Genomic DNA, 22109 nt, shown 5'->3' on the forward strand with positions numbered 1-22109 from the left:
TCTAAGGTTTACCGAGAAACAATAGTTTCTCTTGTTAGTATAACATCTATATATCTTTATTGAATAAGATATTTTACAAAACAAGAGTTTATTTTTGAAGACTAATAGATAAGGGTCACCCAGTTTATCCGGCTCTGATCATCTCCATATGACCGAGAATTACCTTCTCTTACCACTGTACCTCCCATACTCGACTTCCTAGTGGTGTCCTTTCCATACCATTTTTGAAAAAAATACGAAAATCAAAGTAATTTGATGGAATTATCATGCCTTCCCAACCGTCCATAACCGTGGACACGACTATTCGAATAGGTTTCACTCTGCAAACATTTTGCATTTTTTCCACAAAATCCGGATACTTATCATGTGGGCATCATCCGTGGTCCCTGCATACCAATTTCTCTACCAAATTGTTGAATGACAGTGGAGTCAGTTGCTGTAACATGTGCGTTCAGGTTAAGTACTCATAGCTGGGGGTCAAAAGATAGCCGAAAAGTTATGGGGTCGGTCGACCCCACATCCACAACATGACTCCGCCGTTGGCAACTTATGTGACGACAATCATTTGATGGTCGTTTTTCACCAGTTCGCCCTAATACAAGATGCACATGAAGAGATGAAACCTCTCCACACCGAAGTACGGTAGGCTGTTTTACCAGGAGTTGTAAAGACCCCACCCGACCCGAGCCTCCAAAATGCCACTAACCCACCAAGTAATTTTTTAACAAGGGCTTAAGGTTGTACCCGGCGTACCTGAATAAGCAAATGGGCTGATTTTTAAATAGCATTTTTTTTCTAATATTAGAGAAAACGGATGCACCTACACCCGAGGGCATCTGATGGTATATTCCAATGGGCTGCGTCCTATTATAATGGAAGAATTACAGACGTCCATGATGAGTCTCATATCAAAACGAACAAATTATTACTGGATGCTACCAAATAACACAAGAAGAAAACTCCATGCAATCTGGTCCCGTTCCTCCGGCCACGGCCGTTCTGTCGCCGGCGAGGCGGCCGACCGTTGGCACTAAAGTTCGATTACTCGTCGTAAACATGGAAATCTACCGTGACAATCTGATCATCCAACCCAACATTACCTTTCCTCCTCTCCTCTGCTGATTGACAGATCGAAAACTCCACCAGATTCTATGTATCGATCAGCTGGTCAATCAATCAGTCGGTCTCTTTCCTTTCTTATCAAAATATATTTCCTTTCCTTAGCCACGTTGGCTACAGCCACACTACATATAGTACGTCGTCGTTGGCTCATTGCATATACCCTCGACGTAAATCAATTTGTCTCTCCATTGCTCGATCGCTCCGGCTGTGCGTGCGTCGTAGAGAATGGAGAATGCGGCTGAGAAGGGCGGCGGCGACGGGGAGGAGGGAGGGAGGAGGAGGAAGCTGACGCAGGGGCGGAAGAAGATCCCGATGGAGCGCATCGACGACGCCAAGAGGCTGCAGGTCTGCTTCTCCAAGCGCCGCAAGGCCCGCAACGGCCTCGTCAAGAAGGCCTTCGAGCTCTCTGTGCTCTGCGGCGCGCAGGTGGGGCTCATCGTCTTCTCCCCCGCCGGCAAGCCCTACACCTACGGCCACAGCTCCCTGGAAGCCGTCCTCGACCGCCTCGTCGACCCTTACGCCTCCTGTCCCGCCACCGACGAGGCGGCGCGCCAGACGGAGCTGCGCGAGCTCCTCCACAAGGAGGAGCAGCTGATGAAGGCCCGCGACGCGGAGCTGCGCAGGGGGGAGGAGCAGCTGATGAAGGCCCGCGACGCGGAGCTGCGCAGGGGGGAGGAGCAGCTGATGAAGGCCCGCGACGCGGAGCTGCGCAGGGGGGAGGAGCTGGAAGCAAAGATGCGCGCGGCCGGCGTCCGTATCGACGGCGACTTGCGTGGCTGGGAGCTGCCGGAGCTGCATGCCGCTCTTGGCGCGCTCGAGAGGGTCCAGGCGGAGGCCGCGGTGCGGGCGCACGAGATCTTCGCCCAGGAGGGATATGATGCAGCAGTGCACCGGCGGCGGCAGCCTCCTCGGCTACCTCGGATCCGGTCCCTCCTACACGCCCGATGCCTCTGGCAGCCATGAGGAGGAAGCCATGGGCACCACGATGAAACTGATGGGGGTCGGCGCCGGTAATAACCTCTTCGACTACCTCAGCTGCTCTGGTTCCTTCATTGACGACGGCGGCACCGGCAGCCATGCGTTGACCCTGGACACTATGATGAGGCTGCGCGGCAGCCTGTATCACTACGACTGCTCCGCCCCGTTCGCGACGACCTACGGCGCCGACGGCGGCCATGATGTCATGGTCGATACCACGATGAAGCTGATGGGCGGTGACGTCGGCCATGCGCTCGCGCCGATGGTGCTACCGTCGCCGCCACCTCTTCCTCTGCATTTCAACCATGGCTATGGCTACAACAACCTTAGCGCGGGCTATGGCTACTTCCAACGAGATAATGGCGATGGTCATGGCAATGGCCCCTTCTACCAATACTAGATTTTGATGTGCGCCTTGGCGCACGACCCCGTGAAGCTCATGTCAATGTTTATTTCGCATAACAATGATAAAAATAGCTACCAATATGATAACACATTTCTTAGGTTTTGCGCGTGTTTCCCAATTTTCGTATTGAAATTTCGAATAAGTCACACTGATTAGATTCCTAGCATAATAATATGATGATTAGATCTAAGACATAATAATATAATTCGATATAAAGCACTCTGACCACTACAGGATCCGATCAACAATTTATGCATTACCCCCCAGCACATTCCAAAATGATGAACACCTTTCAATGGGTATCAAGCCTTAGCGCACTACCCCACGAAATTCATAGATTAACATTTTGCATATCAAAAAAATAAATAAGGTGTTGAAATGATTCTTAGGTTTTACAAAATGAAGTCGATATGATAAAATTAGGATAAAGCATACAAAAAACACTCGATAGTTCTATCAAGAGCAACAAAAGTGAGAAAGGAACAAAAAAGTAACATCTACATAAGCTGCCTATTGGACAATTGAGCATAGCACGCCATCAGAAAAAGCTGACTTCAGCAGCAACAACCTCTGAAACACAGAAAGGCAGAGCTGAATTTGTAACACAAATATACATGAGGGCATATGCTAACAATGGGAAATAAAAATTACTTTGAGCTATGAAGACTGGAAAGGCTTGAGTGTAGTAATAGACATGAAGAAACAGTCTTCCATAATTGAAGACGTTGGCATCAACTATTCAAAAGCAAGTGAGAACATATCGTAAGCAAAAAAAAAGGTGCATCATGTCAAATCAGAGCAACGGAACTGCATTTGAACAGAAGAACGTTATAGCGAGCATTACCTTTGATATTTCTCCGAATGACAACATGAAAGGAGGTCAGAGGAAGAATGGAGAGCTCGGCGAGAAGTTTCCCACGCCAGATGCCACAACACCGATCATAAACCTCTCTAAAAGTGTGCCTAGAAGAAGACTAATTGATTACTGATGATAGCCCCTATAGGAAATGTTAGCAATAGGATTTCTAGTAAAAAAATCAGTAGCAAGTCTTAGTTTACAAAAGAGAACTCTAGCTATATAATATAGCCATATAGGTACCAACTGACAGTCAATAAATAGCAGCTCTCATAGAGACGGAACAGTCCATAAATAGTATTTGTGGAAGATTGCTAAGATACTATTATTTTCAAAAAAATTGCATTTATGTGTCCCTTTGTTGTTTAATGAAAATCAGGAGACCACAAATACAATGGAATGAAATTATTTCCAATATATTTTGCACTCAGTAAAAGTACTTTGCTGTTACTGAATAAGGAAGCAACAATTAAAGAATAAGAAACTACTCGTTTCTTTTTTACTGAATAAATAGAAGAGATATCAGCTGGTGACAAGAAGCACACATTAAAGCCTAAAACCCAGGTCTGCAATATTGTTCCAGAGAGTTTCCAAATTTCATGGATAGAACTTTTTTAAGAGAGTAGTTAAGAAGCACGGTGCTTTGTATTTTCTTAGAGAAGGAAAACATATGTATGACAGCAAGAAGCCACAGCCTCTACCAAACATTTTCTTAGTTTCATCAGATTCTATGAGTGATGCATACGGTATTTGTTCTAGTCTTCTATGTCTTCCAATGATTACAGTTAAAATCTGCAACCGCCATGTTGGTGCCATTTTTATGTACCTAACCGATGCAGGTCCCAGATGAAGAAGAATCAGAGGATGCTGGCCTACATCCTCAGCGACGATGAAGACGCGGTGGCAAAGCTGGCTACCAGAGCGCGAAGGGGCGAGCAAAAAGGCCTTCTCCTCTGTCCCTCTCCTCGCCGGTGTGCATAGTCATGTTCGCTGAGGGGCGATGAAGACGACGGTGCTGCTTTTTCCAAGGACAATGTTGGATGGCTGAACAGCGAGTGGGGATGGAGTGAAGATTGGGGGAAACAGGCAGAAGAATAAAACATCACATCAATCTGAAAGAAGCTTCCTCCGATGGCATGGCTTTCATCCTTGGGGAAACTAAAAGGATAACTTTTTCAACATTGCTTCCAAAATGATGGCGGGAGGGATTTTGATGGTCTCCATAAACCTGAAGCCATGGAAGAAAGAAATATTATCCTACAGGATCTAAGGAGATGAAAACATAATAAATAGTTAGCTTTGGCATTAACCATTCTATATATTTGTTTTCAATTACTGTATATACGAGCAAATCCAATGGCAGGTTCTGTGCTTGTAAGAATACATGCATAGCACCTTACTCAAAGTAATCAAAAGCAAGGACGAATATTAGCACATAGAGCTAGGACAACTAAAAAATGAAATAGGAATACATTTTATGTAAGGATCATTTTTCCACTTCTAAAAGACAAAATGAATGAAGCATTATATTAGAAAATAAACAGAGTTAGAACAACAATATCTAAGTACCTCGCTTTAGTTCCCACTAAAATGAAATACATAAACACTAAAAACAAAATAAAAGAATTTGTAATCATGTGATTTTTCCGTTTAAGAATGTACATCAAAATAAGATACATATTGCACATAACTGAAGCAAGGAAAAGTTACTGGTAAAACTATCATATAAGAAGACCCATGCTTTAATATTTTAGCATAAAATTCGAACATGCAGCAATGAACCAACCACTGATCAATCATGAATACAACCGAAACAAATATGGTGCCACACGCTCTGAACTAATCTATTGCGCACTGATGCACTCTTACCAGAAACAAGGGCAGCGGACACAAAGGTGGAGAAATGGTGTTTTACCTGAACCATGAGCAACACTTGAACATACAAAATAACCGGCCTGTACGGTCTTTCTGATAGCAGAACCACACCTAGAAAGATGCGGTAAAACATAAAGTCGAGAGTTAGACAAAAACTTCATGAATAATAGAAATTGCCCACATGTTTTCAAAGAAAGTCAAGGTACTGGACAAAGTAGAATGAAATGGAGGCACACATTTAAATCTGGGTACTCAGCAACGATTCACACCTGGATCTGGACTAATTAAGAAGACAAGTGACATGGGTACTCACTTGAGGTGTCGTACATTCCATCTGTTCATAGGTACGCCAAGCATGGAAATTTTGTCAAATGGATGTTCTGTACATATAGCTTATACTTGCCATTCTTATCTTCATAAATTTCCAATGTATGTGAATTGTTTTGGTCCGCCAAAAACTTATATCGGAACTCAGAAATAATAAAAGAAGATAATACAAAACGTTCTTACTAATACAGAAGTTCTAAGGATCAAGCCCCATGAATAAGTGAACTATGCTCCCCATTGTATTAAATAAAAACATGGACTCCAGTAGGTTGTACAAAGATATTTTAGGAAGGTGTCAGGTCAAAATTCAAAATTTAAGATCATAATAAGTGGACTAACATGGCAGATTAGTTAATCGCTGGGGTATAATCTTATACGACATGTCTCATCCCTATTCATCATATACAGTTATATCAACATTTCTCCATCGACAAATGGTTGATATGAGATGATGCATCAAATATTTAAATGTATTCACAAGCCCTGTTCTTCCGCACAATCAGCTACACATCATACAAAAGAAATATTTAATCATACAGTTACCTCGAGAAAATGATCTAGTTTTGTATTAAGAAATGGCCAGATATGTTTTACACCGTGAAGACACAAAGGCTATTACCCAGCTCCCAAGCTTTCATGGTATACCAGACTTGCAATAAGATCCTATATGCTGCTTCTCTGTTTGTAGACCCTAATTTTTTAAAGTCCCCCACATGTTTAGTCCAATAGTATATGAACAATTCTTATACCCCTCTCCCTTTTAATTTGTTCATGTGTGGTAAGCGTTCTCCCTAGAAACCTGAAGAATTTACTGTAGATTTTAAGTTAGGTTCTCCAGTATCTATAAAGTAACTTAAACTCTTATAGAAAGTTGACGTTTACATTTGCTATAATACTTTCCGTCTTTCTTCTCTACATATTATTCTTGGAGCAAAAGCACATAACGTTGGAAGAACTGAGGACAAAAGCAACATAAGGTACCTTAATGGCATGGGAAGGCGAGTACGAAGACCATGAGCCGCATCGCTGGCTGACCTCCTCCATGAGTATGATGAACCAGAGTGAAAATGATTCCGCAGTAGGACGCACAAGGCGAAGCAGGTCAACCAGGCAAAGGGCATGTCAACCTATAAATAGCACATGAGGCTCCTAACAAACCTAGTAACACATCAAAAATGCTGCTTAGAAAGGCACGACATCTACTGTTGTGTACCTGCATGAGGAGAGCAAAACGTTAAAATCAAGAAATGTAGTAGATTCTGAAGCACTGTAGTATGCACGGGTACACAAACAAATTGTTTTCCCAACTCGAGGCACAGACTATGAATACCAACCAAAAAAACAACAGGGGAGTAAGTAATTTAACATGTAGATCCATCAACGGAGAAATAGAAGCCCACCAGATTTTATAGTTGCAACTATTTCCAAAAAGAGTGACGCACAATTAAACATGACAATAAAACTGGTTTCTAGTAACAGCAAGCCGTGTAACAACATTGTACCTCTTAATCTATAAAAGAGTACACACATTTAGTTTAATAAATCAGGGATCCATCTCTTTTGCCATCAGAATGAACATACCGTGCTCCTTATTGACCTAGTCACCAAACAAGCAGAGAACACATAACACATGAAAGGGTCAACTCACATCTTGATCACACTTATGAATTGAGTTCAAAGATGAATGAAGGGATGGGAGAAAGAACAACCTGGACATGGCAAGCCTCGTTGTCGCCTCATGTATCTAGTCACTAAATAGCCTCGATGTCCAGAGCTCCATGTATCTATACCCATAGCCACCAACCAGGGAAGATAAAAAGGCCGGTTCGAGTGGCTACCCACACAACTTCCGCTGAGACATAGAAAGGAGGTCGTGGCAGCACAGAAGACCATCAGTGGGTTTGGGTCCTAAGCCAACATCTACAACATACTCCTCAAAATTATATAGAACCTCAGTTCTTCTAACTCAGAAGTGTTCTAGTACATTCTGAGTTACCTGCCAATAATACATTGATCATAGAGTAATAGGTCAATACTCTAAATTATTTCAGTAATACTACCTAGACCAGTGTAAGGATTGACTTAGAATACGAAAGAATTTGTAAAAAGAGAAAGTGTATAAAGAAAAAACATGTATCAACTAAATTTATCAGCAGCACAGAATGCAACAACAACAAGAATTGCTGTTTATTGACCTAAGTACAGAAAGAATACACCACTTACCTATTTAATAATTTGGAGTTAGATAGTCAATATGTGAAGGAAACAACATCTGTGTGGCACAGGTGGCCCCTGAACCTGCAAAAATGTGTGGGAGTCATCAAATAAATCAAATGTTGCATAACACGACAAACTGTAGGTTGCTATCTGAATAATTCATCATTCATACATCCACAATTTCTTCATACTAAGGTCACACTGTTGAAGATCACACAAGTTACTGACAAACTGCATCACATCTCTTATAGTTTGATCACAATTCGGAGCTCTTCAACACTTCAGAGCTCTTTTGCTGCTAAAGCTATAACAGAGATATGAACCTCTACTATCAGGCTATGGTGGTAGAGCGCAGTGAGAAATTCTCCAGCTAGTTGAAGTACAAGCTGAGGTGTCATAAAATGATGCGGTTTTGGGCTCTACTTGGTTAAGTACAAATTGATCCACCTACAATTAGCGGGGATGAAACCTGACCACCTTCCATATCATTAGAGAGACAAAATAAACCTCAATTCAAGCACTAGGTGCAATCAAAGCAATAGTTCTCATATAAAAAATATCATGTGTAGAATGAATTTCATACAAATCCACCGCAAGAACATATCATTTTTACTACTGCTGCTGAACATCACGAGGTAGAAAAATGAATAAGAAACTTCATTTGTTCAACAAAGTGATATATCAAAGGAAGATTTAATGTGGCCGTTGTCATGGATGCACCGGCAACAGGCATGTTGATGATGCAACTAACAAACAGAGCTAACAGAGGATGAACCATCTCATATAAAATGATGTGTTTATGTCTAACAGATTGGTTAGCAACCCAGGTCCGATATGTAAAAAAGAGACATGATTTTTCCAACATAAAGCCATCAAAGATGAAGATACTGCAATTGCAAAACAAAATGAGGAAAAACAACATAAGAGAAGCCGTGAGAATATAACTCACCTGGATGCCTTTACATCTTCCTCCTGCAATTTGTAATATATATTACACCAGAATACCTATGTTTGTCAACGGACAGAATATCCAGTGAGCAAAACAGATCCATTGTCAAAAAATTGGTGCAAGTGGGATGAGGAATCATGCACAAAATTCACTATGAGCAGCTGAAGAAAAATTTAAGAGATGAAGGAGAATGCGGACTGTCCTATACCACTGGATCTGCTGAAGGAGTCCATGACGTTGAAGTGGGAGCCTCCTTGACCACCTCCAATAGCGCCTCCATGGCAGAGACAGCCCGCCCTTCCTCTTCTTTGCCATCAGCAGGACCGGCGGCCGCCTCCACAAATCTTCTGTCCCGCTCGTGCCGGACACGGGGCTCGCGTCGAAGGCCGGCGTCGCGCTCGTGCTGCACGCAGCTCGCGCCAAGGCCGACGCCCCGCTCGTGCTGCCTCGCGCCCAGGCCCGCGCTGCTCTCGACCGGCCACGACGATGACGGGAAATCGGCCGGAGGGTGATTCGTGGAGGAGAGAGCACGTGAACGAGCGGGAGAGGGGAGGCAGGAGAGAGTCGCGCCATAGCTGTGGGGCCGTGGATGGCGGCGGCCGGCGGCCTCCCTTTCTCCTCCCCACTAGCCGTCCAGAAAGGGGAGCTGCTAGATGGAGCTCGAGCGCCCCCTGCACCTGCGCAGCGGATGCAGCCGTACAGCGCAAGGGCGCCGCTGGCCACCATCGCTGCATAGCTGACGCGGTGGAGGCAGAGGGGTGGCGGCGGGGATGGCGTGGGTGGCCGCCGCACGCGCAAGGGAGAGGGAGGGTGATACGTCCAAAACGTATCTACTTTCCCGAACACTTTTGCTATTGTTTTGCCTCTAATTTGTGTATTTTGGATGCAACTAACACGGACTAACGCTGTTTTCAGCAGAACTGCTCTGGTGTTTCGTTTTTGTGCAGAAATCCAACTTTCGGGAAAATCCTCGAAATTTATGCAGAAGGCCCTATTTTCCAAGAATAATGACGGAGCCAGAAGGTCAAGTAAGGTGGAGGCCCGAGGGCCCCACACCATAGGGCGGCGCGGCCCAGGGGGGCCCGCGCGGCCCTGTGGTGTGGCCCCCTCGGCCGGCCTCCGACGCCCTCCTTCGGACTATTTATCGGCCTCGACCTAAAAACGCACGGGGAGAAGTCGAAGTCGCCAGAAACCCTCCAGAACGCCGCCACATCGCGAAACTCCGTCGCGGGAGCCAGAATTCTCCGTTCTGGCACTCCGCCGGGACGGGGAATTGGAGGAGATCATCGCCGCCATCACCGCCAACGCCTCTACATCAACCAGCCATGTTTCCCCCATCCATGTGTGAGTAATTCCCCCGCTGTAGGCCGAAGGGGATGGTAGGGATTGGATGAGATTGGTCATGTAATAGCATAAGATTGTTAGGGCATAGTGCCTAGTGTCCGTAATTGGTACTTTGATGATATTGTTGCAACTTGTTATGCTTAATGCTTGTCACTAGGGCCCGAGTGCCATGATCTCAGATCTGAACATGTTATTATTTCATCATGATATTCATTGTTTATGGTCTTACCTATAAGTTGTATACACATGTCGCTGTCCGGAACCAATGGCCCCGAAGTGACAGAAATCGGGACAACCGGAGGGAATGGTAGCGATGTGAGGATCACATGTGTTCACGGAGTGTTAATGCTTTGCTCCGGTACTCTATTAAAAGGAGTACCTTAATATCCAGTAGTTTCCCTTGAGGCCCGGCTGCCACCGGCTGGTAGGACAAAAGATGTTGTGCAAGTTTCTCATTGCGAGCACGCACGACTATATATGGAACACATGCCTATTGATTGCTTTGTACTTGGACACCGTTTTATTATTATCTGCAAATGCCCTGCTATGATTGTTACATGAGTTTCTCTCATCCATGCAACGCCCGTTATCCGTCCCCGTGCCTACAGTATTTTAATCCTGCTGTTTACTAAAATCACTACTGCTGTCTCTCAAGTACTCGTCTGTTATTTCACTACTGCTACTGCTATAAAATTGTTACTACTGATAAACCCTTGCGAGCAAGTCTATTTCCAGGTGCAGCTGAATTGACAACTCCGCTGTTAAGGCTTCCAAGTGTTCTTTGTCTCCCCTTGTGTCGAATCAATAAATTGGGTTTTACTTCCCTCGAAGACTGTTGCGATCCCCTATACTTGTGGGTCATCAAGACTATTTTCTGGCGCCGTTGCCGGGGAGCATAGCTTTATTTGGAAGTTCACTTGGATTAATATTGTTTGCTGCAAATTCTCCATCATGGGTAAACCTCGCGATACTAAGATCGCCATATTACCATCCACTACAAGAAAAGGTACAATTCTGAGTACCTCCGCTACACTTGATTCACCATCTGTGATTGATAAACTTGTTTCACCGCCACATGCTTCGCATGCGGGTACTTCTGCTGAATCTGAACACTCTCATAATATTGATAATATTTCTACTGTGCTTGATGATAGTGGTTCATTGGGATCTTTTCTAGATGCTACAATTGCTAGGTCTAGACAAATTGAAAATACTGAAACTCCTAATGCTACTACACCTGTTAGTTCACCTGAACTTGATTATTTTAGTGATGATCCTGATGAAGATTATGTGGAGCTTAATGATGATTTTATTGAAAAATGCAATGCTACTACTGATGCAAGAAAAATTAAAAAGTTGCTTGCAGAACATGCTGTTAGATATAAACTATCTCCTGATCCTAAGTTTGCCACATCTCCTATAAACATTAGGGATAAAGATTATGATTTTTCTCTTGATCTATCTCATATAGCTATTGTTGAGAAAACACCCTTTTGTGGTACTGAAAAAGAAAGTGCTGTTGAACACATGACTGAGTTATCTACTCTAAGTAGCTTGTTTTCTGATGATGTCAAGATGCGTACTTACTTTGTTGCTAAAATCTTTCCATTCTCATTAAAGGATGACGCTAGAACTTGGTATAATAATTTGCCACCTAATTCTATTAAAAGTCCGAAAGAATTGCTTGATGTTTTCTTCCGCAAATACTTTCCTGCTAGTGCTCAACATATTGCTTTGCAGAGAATTTATAATTTTGACCAGGGAGATGAAGAGAAATTGCCTGAGGCTTGGGCGAGATTTTGCTCTCTTATTAGAGCTCAGCCTGATCATGATTTGGAAAAGCATGATTTACTTGATATATTTTATAGTGGACTAACCATTGAGTCTAGGGCATACCTGGATAGTTGTGCTGGTTGTGTTTTCAGGAAAAGAACTCCCGATGACGCTGAAGAATTATTGGCTAAAATAAGCCGGAATCATGATGATTGGACTACGCCCAACCAACTCCAACGCCAATATTGAAGAAGAGGGGTTTAATTAAATTGAATGATGAAGATATGAGGGAAGCCAAGAAGTCTCTCAAGGAGAAAGGTATTAAATCTGAAGATGTGAAGAATCTACCTCCTATAGAAGATATATGTGAGATAATTCCCCTTCATCCATGATTGAGGTAAACTCCCTTCAACGCTTTACTAGGGAAGATATTCCGTATTCGAAACCTCCTGCACAATGCTTAGATGAGTTTGATAATTATATTGTTAAGCAAGAAAATTTTAATATGAGAGTAGAGAATCATTTAATGGAAAATTCTCGAGCTATTAGTGAATTGCATGGTATTGTGGAGAGAACCTCCAATGATGTTAAGATGCTTGTTAAACATTTTCATATGATTCAAACTCAAATTGATCAACTCACTAAAGTGCAAAATGACTTGTTAGGGAATAATTCTAAAGAGAAACATGCTTATGAAGTAACAACTAGAGGTGGTGTCTCTACCCAGGATCCTCTATATCCTGAAGGGCATCCCAAAAGAATTGAACAAGATTCTCAACGCATTGAACCTAGTGCTCATTCTAGGAAGAAAAAGAAGAAGAAACATAAAAATGTTGTAGAATCCTCTGAACCTGTTAATGATCCTAATAGTATTTCTATTTCTGATGCTGAAACTGAAAGTGGTAATGAACATGATAAAGATAATGATAAGAATGATGCTTCTGATAAAGAAGAGGTAGAAGAAGAACCTGAAAAGCATGCTAAAAATAAAAAGTACACTAAAGAAGATTTTATTGCTGAGAAACATGGTAATGAAAGAGAACCTTGGGTTCAAAAGCAAATGCCTTTTCCTGCTAAGAAACTAAAATCAAAGGAAGAAGAACACTATAATAAATTTTGTGATTGGATGAAACCTTTATTCTTGCAAATCCCTTTGACTGATGCTATTAAATTGCCTCCTTATTCAAAGTATATGAAAGATATTGTTACTAACAAAAGGAAAATCCCCAATGAGGAAATTTCCACTATGCTTGCTAATTACTCTTTCAATGGAAAAGTTCCAAAGAAGTTGGGCGACCCAGGTATACCTACTATTCCTTGTTCTATTAAGAATAATTATGTTAAAACTGCTCTATGTGACTTGGGAGCCGGTGTTAGTGTTATGCCTTTTTCTCTTTATAAGAGACTTTACTTAGATAAGTTGATACCTACTGATATATCTTTGCAAATGGCTGATAAATCTACTGCTATTCCTGTTGGGATATGTGAGAATGTTCCTGTTCAAGTTACTACTAACTGCTTGATATTAACTGATTTTGTTGTGTTGGAAATGCCTGAAGATGATAATATGTCTATTATTCTTGGGAGACCTTTTCTTAACACCGCAGGGGCTGTTATTGATTGCAATAAAGGAAAGGTTACTTTCAATGTTGATGATAAGGAGCATACCGTTTATTTCCCCAAGAAGATTGAGAAAGCGTGTGGAGTTAATACTATTTCTAATGTGAGAACTATCAAAGTGGGAACTATTGATTGTCCTATATATGAGCCTAAGGAAGAATATCAAACTCTTGTGATTGGATCCATATCAATACAATTCAAGGTAACATGATTGATTTGAGGTTTATTTCTTCTTATGCTATGTAAAATTTATTTGGTGACAAGACTTGATCAACCTTGTTAACGAATACTTTTTATATGCATAGAGGAGGTAAACAACATCTCTTTCTTCCTCCATTTGCTCTAGTTGCTGTAGCATTTTTAATTTGCAAAGTTCCTTAGTTAATCGAAGATTTCAAAAATTCTGCCCTGTAATAATAATTTTAACACCCAAAAATGTTCATGGGCACCATGGGGTTGATCTCCACTTAGGCCAAAAGCCTAAGCTTGGGGGGAGGTATACCAGCATAACTCATTCTTTGCATATTATGATTGCTGGATACTTATACATACTTGTTTAGTCTCTTTGGGTGGTTTTCTAATGAGAGGGAGATGATATTTGGGGAAGTGCTGCCTGAAAACAGATTCTGGGCTGTTACTAGAAAAATTCGTGCGCACAGCCAGAACGTTATTTTGAGCTGCCAATTTTTGTGCATGTTCCCCAGGTTGTTATCTAACTTTTATTAGTTGAACACTTTTCGAGCTGAGCAACGTAAGATTTTTGTAAAAATCGATTTCTGTACTGCTGTCAGGTTTTGGCAGATTTCTGCCATCTCTCTTTTCAGTGTTTCTTTTAGTTTGCTATTTCTTGTTTTTGCTTTGTTTCCTTCCCAAAACACAAAAAAACCAAAAATATTTCTGTTGTTTCTCTTCACCATTTGTTTGCTTTGGTTTCTTGCATTTGTTTCACTTTATTTGCTATTGCTAGTTTGCTATAAGAAAACCCAAAAAGATTTTGTTTTGTTTGCTTGTTTCCTTTTGTTCTTGTTTCTAATTCGAAAACACCAATGTCGTCGTGGTGAACAGACAGATGCCATAGGATGGCTTAGATTGGGGCCGAATGGACGCAAGAGGATTCGGGGGAGGGTTTGTGATCAGGTGGGATGAACTTCCAGATGGTTTCCTCAAGAACTTGGCCAAGGCCAGAGGTTGAAGAAGAAAGACACAAGGAAGAACTCACTCTAGATCACCATGTTCCTTGATTCACACAAGTTACAGGTTTTTCTCTCTCTGTGTTCCGCGCCCGTGAAGAAGGGCTGCCCCCTCTCCTTATATAGGGGAGAGGGTGGCTTACAGTGCAAGAAACCCTAATGGCATCTTTGACTGGACAAACTACTTTACAAGGCTACTGTACAAAGCTACTTTAATCATAGATGACACTGGGGTCTTCTTTAATCAGGGAGGCTGACGTCCTCCGGCTTCTTTCTCCGTCATCTTCTTCTTTATCGTCAGCCCTTCGTTTAAAGCTACTTTGCTTAGCTCATCCTTGTCTTCTAGCTCTGGAGAGGATCTTTGACCAGCTTTGCCGACAAGCCATTCCTTCAGGTGGCCCGGTACCTTTTCTATCCGGTTCCGGTATCCCTCTTATGAGGATACCGGCTTAGCCTGTTCAGCCAAACGCCTATCTTAGACTCCGGCATGAACATCTAACCGGTATCCTGATGGCTCAAACCATCCGGTTTGGCATGCCTTTGGCATACCGGGGGTCATCCCCCCAACATTAGTCCCCGAAGCTGGTATAGTCTGGCGGATCCTATCCAACAGACCATGCCAGGTTCTTACGTCTTTGGATACCGGTTTGATCCATCCGGCGTCAGGCTCGGATCCGGCATCTTTGCCCGGATCTTCCTTATCTTTCTTTGTAAGTCATTCTCCGGTATCTTGTCTTCCGGTACCTTAACCATTAAACACCTCCTCGGCGAAGTCGAGAATATCTCGGGCCCCGCGCCTGACAGAGACATGCGCACTGTGGATCGACGCGCCGTTGTCGCTGTCATTTCGCTTCGACTCCCGCGCGCCCATTTAATGCACCGCTGCGGATCCCACTAGCCGTTTTGGATCTCCTGTGTGCCTCCGTGTGGCCTCCTATTTTTTCGCGTGTATCTCTCCGACACGTGGCGGCCCATGGTGCGAACCGCCGCGGGCCGCGAGGCGAACCGCCACGGCCCAGCGGTTTTCAGCCCACTTCCCTTCTTCTTTATAAGCGCAACCGCCGCTCCTTCTTCCTCTTCTCGCATTCTCCACTTCCTTGCGCACAGTGCTCTTCGCCTCCGTGCCTTCACCGTTCTCCGTCCGCCGTCGCTCGCCCGAGCCCCGTCGCCCGGCGAACTCACGATGCACTTCCACCGGACCTCGTCGTGTGGGAACCTTCTGCAGCGCGCTCACCACGTCCGCTGCATTCGTGCTTCCTCAAGAACTTCCTCGCCTCGCCGTCGACGGACCTCCTCGCCGGCCGCAGGCTCACCGTACCTCCGGCGAACCTTTTCCTCTGCGACTCCGCCGCCTCAGGTTAGGCCCGATGCGCCTTTACCCCTTTCCTTTTCGGACTTCGGATCTTGGGGGCGGTAGAGTATTTATCCCTTCTTTATTTTGCTTTTCCTCTTACTCGTAGATCTTCGCGCGAGGGTCTGTTTGGGGAAAACCGTTTTTCAATAGATTTCGGTGTCACCTAGATTCTTATGTCTAGCGAAGGGTCTCTCCCCGCTGCCACCTCTAGCAACCAAGGTAGTAGCACTTCTGACGGGCTAACCGAAGACCTCGCCCGGATGGATCTGGCATCTAGCCGGAAACAAGAGGCCGGCACATCTAGCCGGGCCTCCGGAAAAGACAAGACACGCGGAGCCTGGAGGGGTTCCGACGTGACTCTGTATGAGATCGACTGGCTCTACCGGTCTAGGAGGATTCCGGAAGGAGTCATCTGCCGGCTTCCAGGTGACGAGATCGAACCGGTGCTCGAACCCGGTGAGGTCGTTGTTTTCCTTGCTCATTTCGAGCGTGGCTTCGGCCTTCCTGCTTCTGATTTCTTTCACCAATTCCTCAACTTCTATCGTCTCCAACCTCACCACCTTCCCGGCAATGCCGTTTTTTATCTTTCTTGTTTTGTGGCCTTCATGGAGGGCTACATTGGCATCCGTCCCGCTCGCGAGACGTTTGCCCGCTTTTTCTCCCTTCGGATCAATTCGGTCCAAGGCAAGGACATTCCCAAGCCCAAACCCCCCGTTCAATGCGGGTCTTGCATCATCGGCTCCCGCCAAGGGAGCCCCTTTTTTAAGTTCAACGGCCTCGAGTCTTGCCGGTTGTGGCAGACGACGTTCTTCTATGTGAAGAACGCGGGCGACGTCGACCTCATCAACTTGCCGGCGTTCAACCCGGCGCCGCCCGCCAAGGCCAACTGGCAGTACAACCCCGGTACGGATCACGCCGAGACGAACCGGGTGGTGCGCTTCATGCTGAGGTTGATGAAGGATACCGACATCTGCTCCGACGATATCATCCGCGCCTTCATCTACCGCCGGGTGCTTCCCCTTCAACAGCGCGCTCACAAGATTAGTGAGATGTACGGCCCCGGTGATCCCACCAAGATCACCGGCTTGCCCTTGAGCAAGGCTGACGTGGTCCTGAAGGCTAGCCAAATTTGCCAAACGGACATGCCGGATGACTGGGAGTGGGGCCTTTGCCCTCTCAGCTCCAGAAATCCCCCGTCCCAAGAAGTAAGAAACTGTGCGGCTCGGGTCGTACTACCGGTAACTTTCATATTTGCGACTAATCTCTCTTTTTTCCTTTGTTTCCAGGCTAGGGCTCGCTTCCCCCGGATCGACTCAGACCGACGAGGCCCTTGCCGGAAGAGGCCTCTGGACAAGTATGATCCGGATCCCGTCATTCATTGGCTGGATCTAAGGATGGGCCGGACTCCATCTTCTCGCCTCGGCAAGTCTCCGCCGGAACCAGCTGGTTCGTCTGATGACTTGACCTTGCTTGAGGTAGCCTTTCCGTTCGTTTTCTTATATTCTTTTTGTTACTGCTATTCTGTAGACATTCCCTCAGCCAGCATCAACCCTCAGGTCCATGAGCATGAGCCCCCCCTGCAGGCCGAGGTTGGGGATGAGTTCCTGGATAAACTCATGGCCGAAGGCCAGAAGAGTGATCCTCCAGCTGCTGGCGCCGGCCCCAGCCATGCTCCCCCTGCCAAACGCCCTCGGACTGAAGTCATTGGAGGGAAGCAGGTTAGCACCAAGCGCTACAAGCAGAAGCGGATGCCGGTTTCTTCCGGGTAAGTTTTTATTTCTTTTTGTGCTCTCTTTGTTTCCACCGAGTTCTTTTCCGGTTGCTTTTTTCCAATTCGCTCTCTTTTTCCTTTCTTTCAGCCCTGCGCTTGAGCTTGGCTCTGCCGGCTCCGCGAGGACCTCCACTCCTCCTCCTCACTCAAGTCCGGTACCATCTGGTGCCGGCAACACCTCTGCCTCCCCTTCGGGAGGCACTACAAGTTCGGGGTGCGCGGCCCCAACACCTCCTGATCACCGCGCGGAGGAGGACTTCACCTCCCCTCCAAAAGCTCAAGACACCGGCGCCAGCAACATCGGCGCCGGCCAGACAGATGCCGGGCAGGCGGAACCTTTGGTTCCTCCTCCCCCGAAGAAAAAGAAGAAGCAGTCAAGCTCTTCCCCCACCGCGCCGGATACTTCCACGCCGGTATCTTCTCCTCCTCCCGAGGCCACGCCGACACCGCCGCCCAGCCAAGGACCTTCCGCGGCCAAGCAAACGGCGCCGTTAGAGACCCCCAAGATCACCAAGTTCCTCAAGCCCGGGGCTTCCCGCGGCAAGGCTGTGGAGGGCGACGCCTCAGGCGGCTCGCGGGACGTGGTGCTGCACGTTGGTCCCGCTGCTGCCGCTGTACAAGACAAGCCTACCGGCCTCCTAGGCCAGATCGTTGAGCTGAAACGCGCGGGCAAAGACCTGGGGCACCTCCTCCCCTACGCCCAGAAGTGGAATGAGGCGGATATCTCCGCATCTACCCGCGGCCTGGGGAAGGACCGCCTTCCGGCACCAGACCCTGCTGGGCCTCGGTCCACTGAAGAACACTTCACGCGGCTTAAACGCGCCGTGAAAGAGTTTGACAGTGCCTGGTACGATGCTACCAACAACGTGGTGGTAAGTTTTGCCAATCCTTTTGTAATTTCTGTTGATGCCGGTTTCTTTTCTTTCCGGATCTTGTCTATTCTCCCAGTCCCCGAGTTTCGTGGTGAAAACGCAGTTTTCAGCGCGAAACTTTAACTAGAGGCATGTGAAACCGACATAGCCAGTCCCCAAGTTTCGGGTTGAAACCTTGTTTCTTTCTTTCTCACAACCATCTTCCTTTGATCAGAGCACTGCTGACGCCCGGAAGCAACTCTTTGAGGAGCTTCTGTGGGAGCATCGGGACCTTGCCGAGGCCCACAGCCACTGCCAAGGTTTGTTTTGTTCCTTTTCCCTCCGGCATCTTTTCACCGGAATGTTTCCTTCTCTGATATTTACGCATCGTTTTGTTTAACAGTTGTTCCGGAAGCTACCATCGAGGCCCTGAAGGCCCAGGTTACCAAGCTTCAAGGTACCATCCTTTCTTTTTCGGCTAATCTGTTCCTTTTTTCATTTCATCTATTGTTGCTTGCTAAAACCTTTCTTTCCGGTACTTAGGCGAAAAAGAGCAGCTTCTCAAGGAGCACAACGAGGCACTGGACGCTCAGAAGACCGCCTTGGGGGAGCTTAAGGAACAGGCTATGCAAGCCGCGCTTCGGCATGAGCAAGCCTTGAAGGACGCCCGGGTTGCAGCTGAGGCCAGGTTGGCGGAGGTCGTGGAGGACTCCACGAACTCCAACACCGTATTGACGGCAGAGCTGGAGGAGGAGAGGAAATCGCGGAAAGCAGCGGAGCGCCTCATTGACACCATGACCACTGATCACCGGGAATACGATCGGTTGGTTATGAAGATAGATGCGCTGGCTCTCCGTAAGTTCCTGCCTTGCCCCTTCTTTCGCTTATAAGCTTTCTCCTTTTCAAAATATACCTTTGTTCCTTGTTTTTCTGACATGCTTTTTCCCGGTGTCTTGTGTTTATGCTTTTTCCTTCCTCCTGTAGAGCATTTCCCGGAATCCCAGGTCTATGCCGTGAAGAAGGTGAGGGAGGATCGGGTGGCGCGGGAGTTTCCCAATCTGGACGCGCACTGGGATGGGTACGACTATCTTGTCGCCCTCTCCGCGCGAGTCCAACACATGCGCTGCGTCGACCAGCTCCTTGCCGACCTACCAACTGCCGCCATCCAAATCTTCAAGGTGCTGTGGCCTGAGGAGGAGCTGCCGGAGAACATCACGCTTACTGCCAACCGGCTCAAGGATGCCGGGCACCGGATTCGCGAGTGGCAATGCTCCGCGGCTCGTGCCGGAGCTGACACGGCGCTGCGCTCCGCCTGCTCCTGGTACCCTGCCCTGAATCTGGATGCCCTTCAAGGCGTACGCGCAGATGCTCCCACGGACACGGATCTGGCGCTCACCGCGCAGCGGCAGGATCGGGCCTACCGGCTTGCTGAGTATGCCGAGGTCCGCACCTTCATCCCTCCCCCTCCTGGTGTCAAGGACTACCTCAGCGATGAGGAAGAAGAAGACGAGGGAGATGAAGATGAGGCTGCCGAGGACGTGCCGCCGGAAGCTCCCGAGGCCGGGGCTGCTCCCCCTGAAGACGCTGAGGCCGGTGCCGCTCCACCTGATGCCCCCGCTGCCTGATGATCTTCTGTCAAATGTTTGCCTGTGATCTGTCTGTTGGCCCTGTTTGCCTCAAAACAATGTTTGTTAAATTCTACCCCGGTATGCCGGGGTTTATGATGTAAAACTTTAAATTTGCTTTCGGTTGCCGTACCACATTTTATGCCGGTAAGTTATACCAGTAGCTAAGTATTTCTAAGTTTGCCTTAGCATATTTGCTTTCGGTTCTGCTTTTATCCTGCACTGCAAAGATTTCCCAATTGTTTCCGCATCCAATTTGATGCATACTTGGTTCTTTTGCCTTGGCTCTGCCTGCCTTCTCTGGGCGTTCTTTGGCGTATGAGCACAAGGTTCTTTCACCAAACAAGCATCTTCTTGAACTTAGAAATAACTTTGAAATTTTGCAAAAAACCGGTTTAACCGGGGTTAGTTAAATTTTCCGGATTGTTCTTTCCTTCTCTCCCTCTTCGCAGTTCATGTGCTTATCTCCTACCGGTTTATCTTGCTTGCCATGAAGCCGGTTTGCGGACAGCAGCAGAGTCGAAGACTCCGGTAGGATTTAGCACACTACTAAACCGGAAAGAAAAAACATTCAATAAGCAACCGGTAAACTGAAAAAATAAACAAGTTACATGCAACTTAAGTTGGGGTAGTCCCCGAGATTCATTCAAGGTTCCGGCATCTTTTATTCATAGCATATAAGGTACAAAAAGGAACTTCTTACACCACCACTTCAAGAGTAGAAAGGACGCAACAGAGCTACGTTCCATGGACGCTTGCTCTCCTCTCCGGACCTGTCCGCCTTTCCTTTTTTCCACTCCTGTGCATCGATCAAGTAGTATGCATCATTGTGAAGCACCTTGCTTACAATGAAGGGACCTTCCCATGGCGGCAAGAGCTTATGCCGGCCTTCAGTGCGCTGCACTAGGCGAAGCACAAGATCTCCTTCCCGGAAAACTCTCGGGTTCACCTTCCGGTTATGATAGCGTCTGAGGTTCTGCTGGTAAATGGCTGTTCTTGCCAGAGCCAACTCTCTTGCTTCTTCTAGCAAGTCCACATCATTTTCTCTGGCCTCTTTGACCTCTTGCTCAGTATAGAGCTATACTCTTGGTGAATCATGAATGATATCGGTTGGTATGACCGCTTCTGCTCCATAAACCATGAAGAACGGAGTGTATCCGGTAGACCGGTTTGGAGTCGTTCTTATACTCCACAGAACTGATGGTAGCTCATCGAGCCAACATCCCGGTGACTTTTCCACTGCATCAATGAGTCTAGGCTTGATACCGGAAAGCACCAAAGCATTCATTCTTTCCACCTGGCCATTGCCTTGTGGGTGTGCCACTGAGCACAAATCCAACCGGATGTTGTTGTCCTCACAGAACCTTTTGAACTCACCTTGAGCAAAGTTGGTTCCATTATCGTTGATGATCTTTGTGCGGGTATCCATACCGCAAAATGACATCTTTTAGGAATTTCACCGCTGTATGCCCATCACACTTTGCGATAGGTTTTACTTCTAGCCATTTGGTGAACTTATCCACCATGACCAAGATGTGGGTCATGCTGCTTCTTGCAGTTTTGAATGGGCCAACCATGTCAAGGCACCAAACGGCGAATGGCCATGTTAACGGTATTGTCTTTAAACCGGATGCTGGGGTATGATTTTGCTTGGCGTACCTCTGGCAACCGTTGCATTTTCTTACCAGATCCTCAGCGTTCTCCAAAGCAGTGGGCCAATAAAACCCATGCCGGAATACTTTTGCTACTAGCGCCCTTGATGAAGCATGGTGCCCACATTCTCCTTGGTGAATTTCCTCAAGCATTTCTTTCCCTTCCTCCGGTTCCACACATCTTTGAAGGACACCGGTA

General features: G+C 46.1%; 1 protein-coding gene across 1 annotated transcript; it reads left to right on the forward strand.

The window, feature by feature from the left end:
* The first annotated feature begins 1415 nt into the window (after positions 1 to 1415).
* Positions 1416 to 2508, forward strand: LOC127321029 (uncharacterized). Its single transcript, XM_051350079.2, has one exon. It carries the CDS (start codon positions 1435 to 1437, stop codon positions 2083 to 2085), a length of 651 nt encoding a protein of 216 aa, XP_051206039.2. The 5' UTR covers positions 1416 to 1434; the 3' UTR covers positions 2086 to 2508.
* The last annotated feature ends 19601 nt before the right edge of the window (positions 2509 to 22109 follow it).

This window comes from Lolium perenne, chromosome 6 (genome assembly GCF_019359855.2).
Source record: "Lolium perenne isolate Kyuss_39 chromosome 6, Kyuss_2.0, whole genome shotgun sequence".
Classification (NCBI taxonomy): Eukaryota; Viridiplantae; Streptophyta; class Magnoliopsida; order Poales; family Poaceae; genus Lolium; species Lolium perenne.

Coding starts and splice junctions, on each gene's coding strand:
- LOC127321029 (XM_051350079.2), top strand. CDS start 1,435: ATGGAGCGCATCGACGACGCCAAGAGGCTGCAGGTCTGCTTCTCCAAG.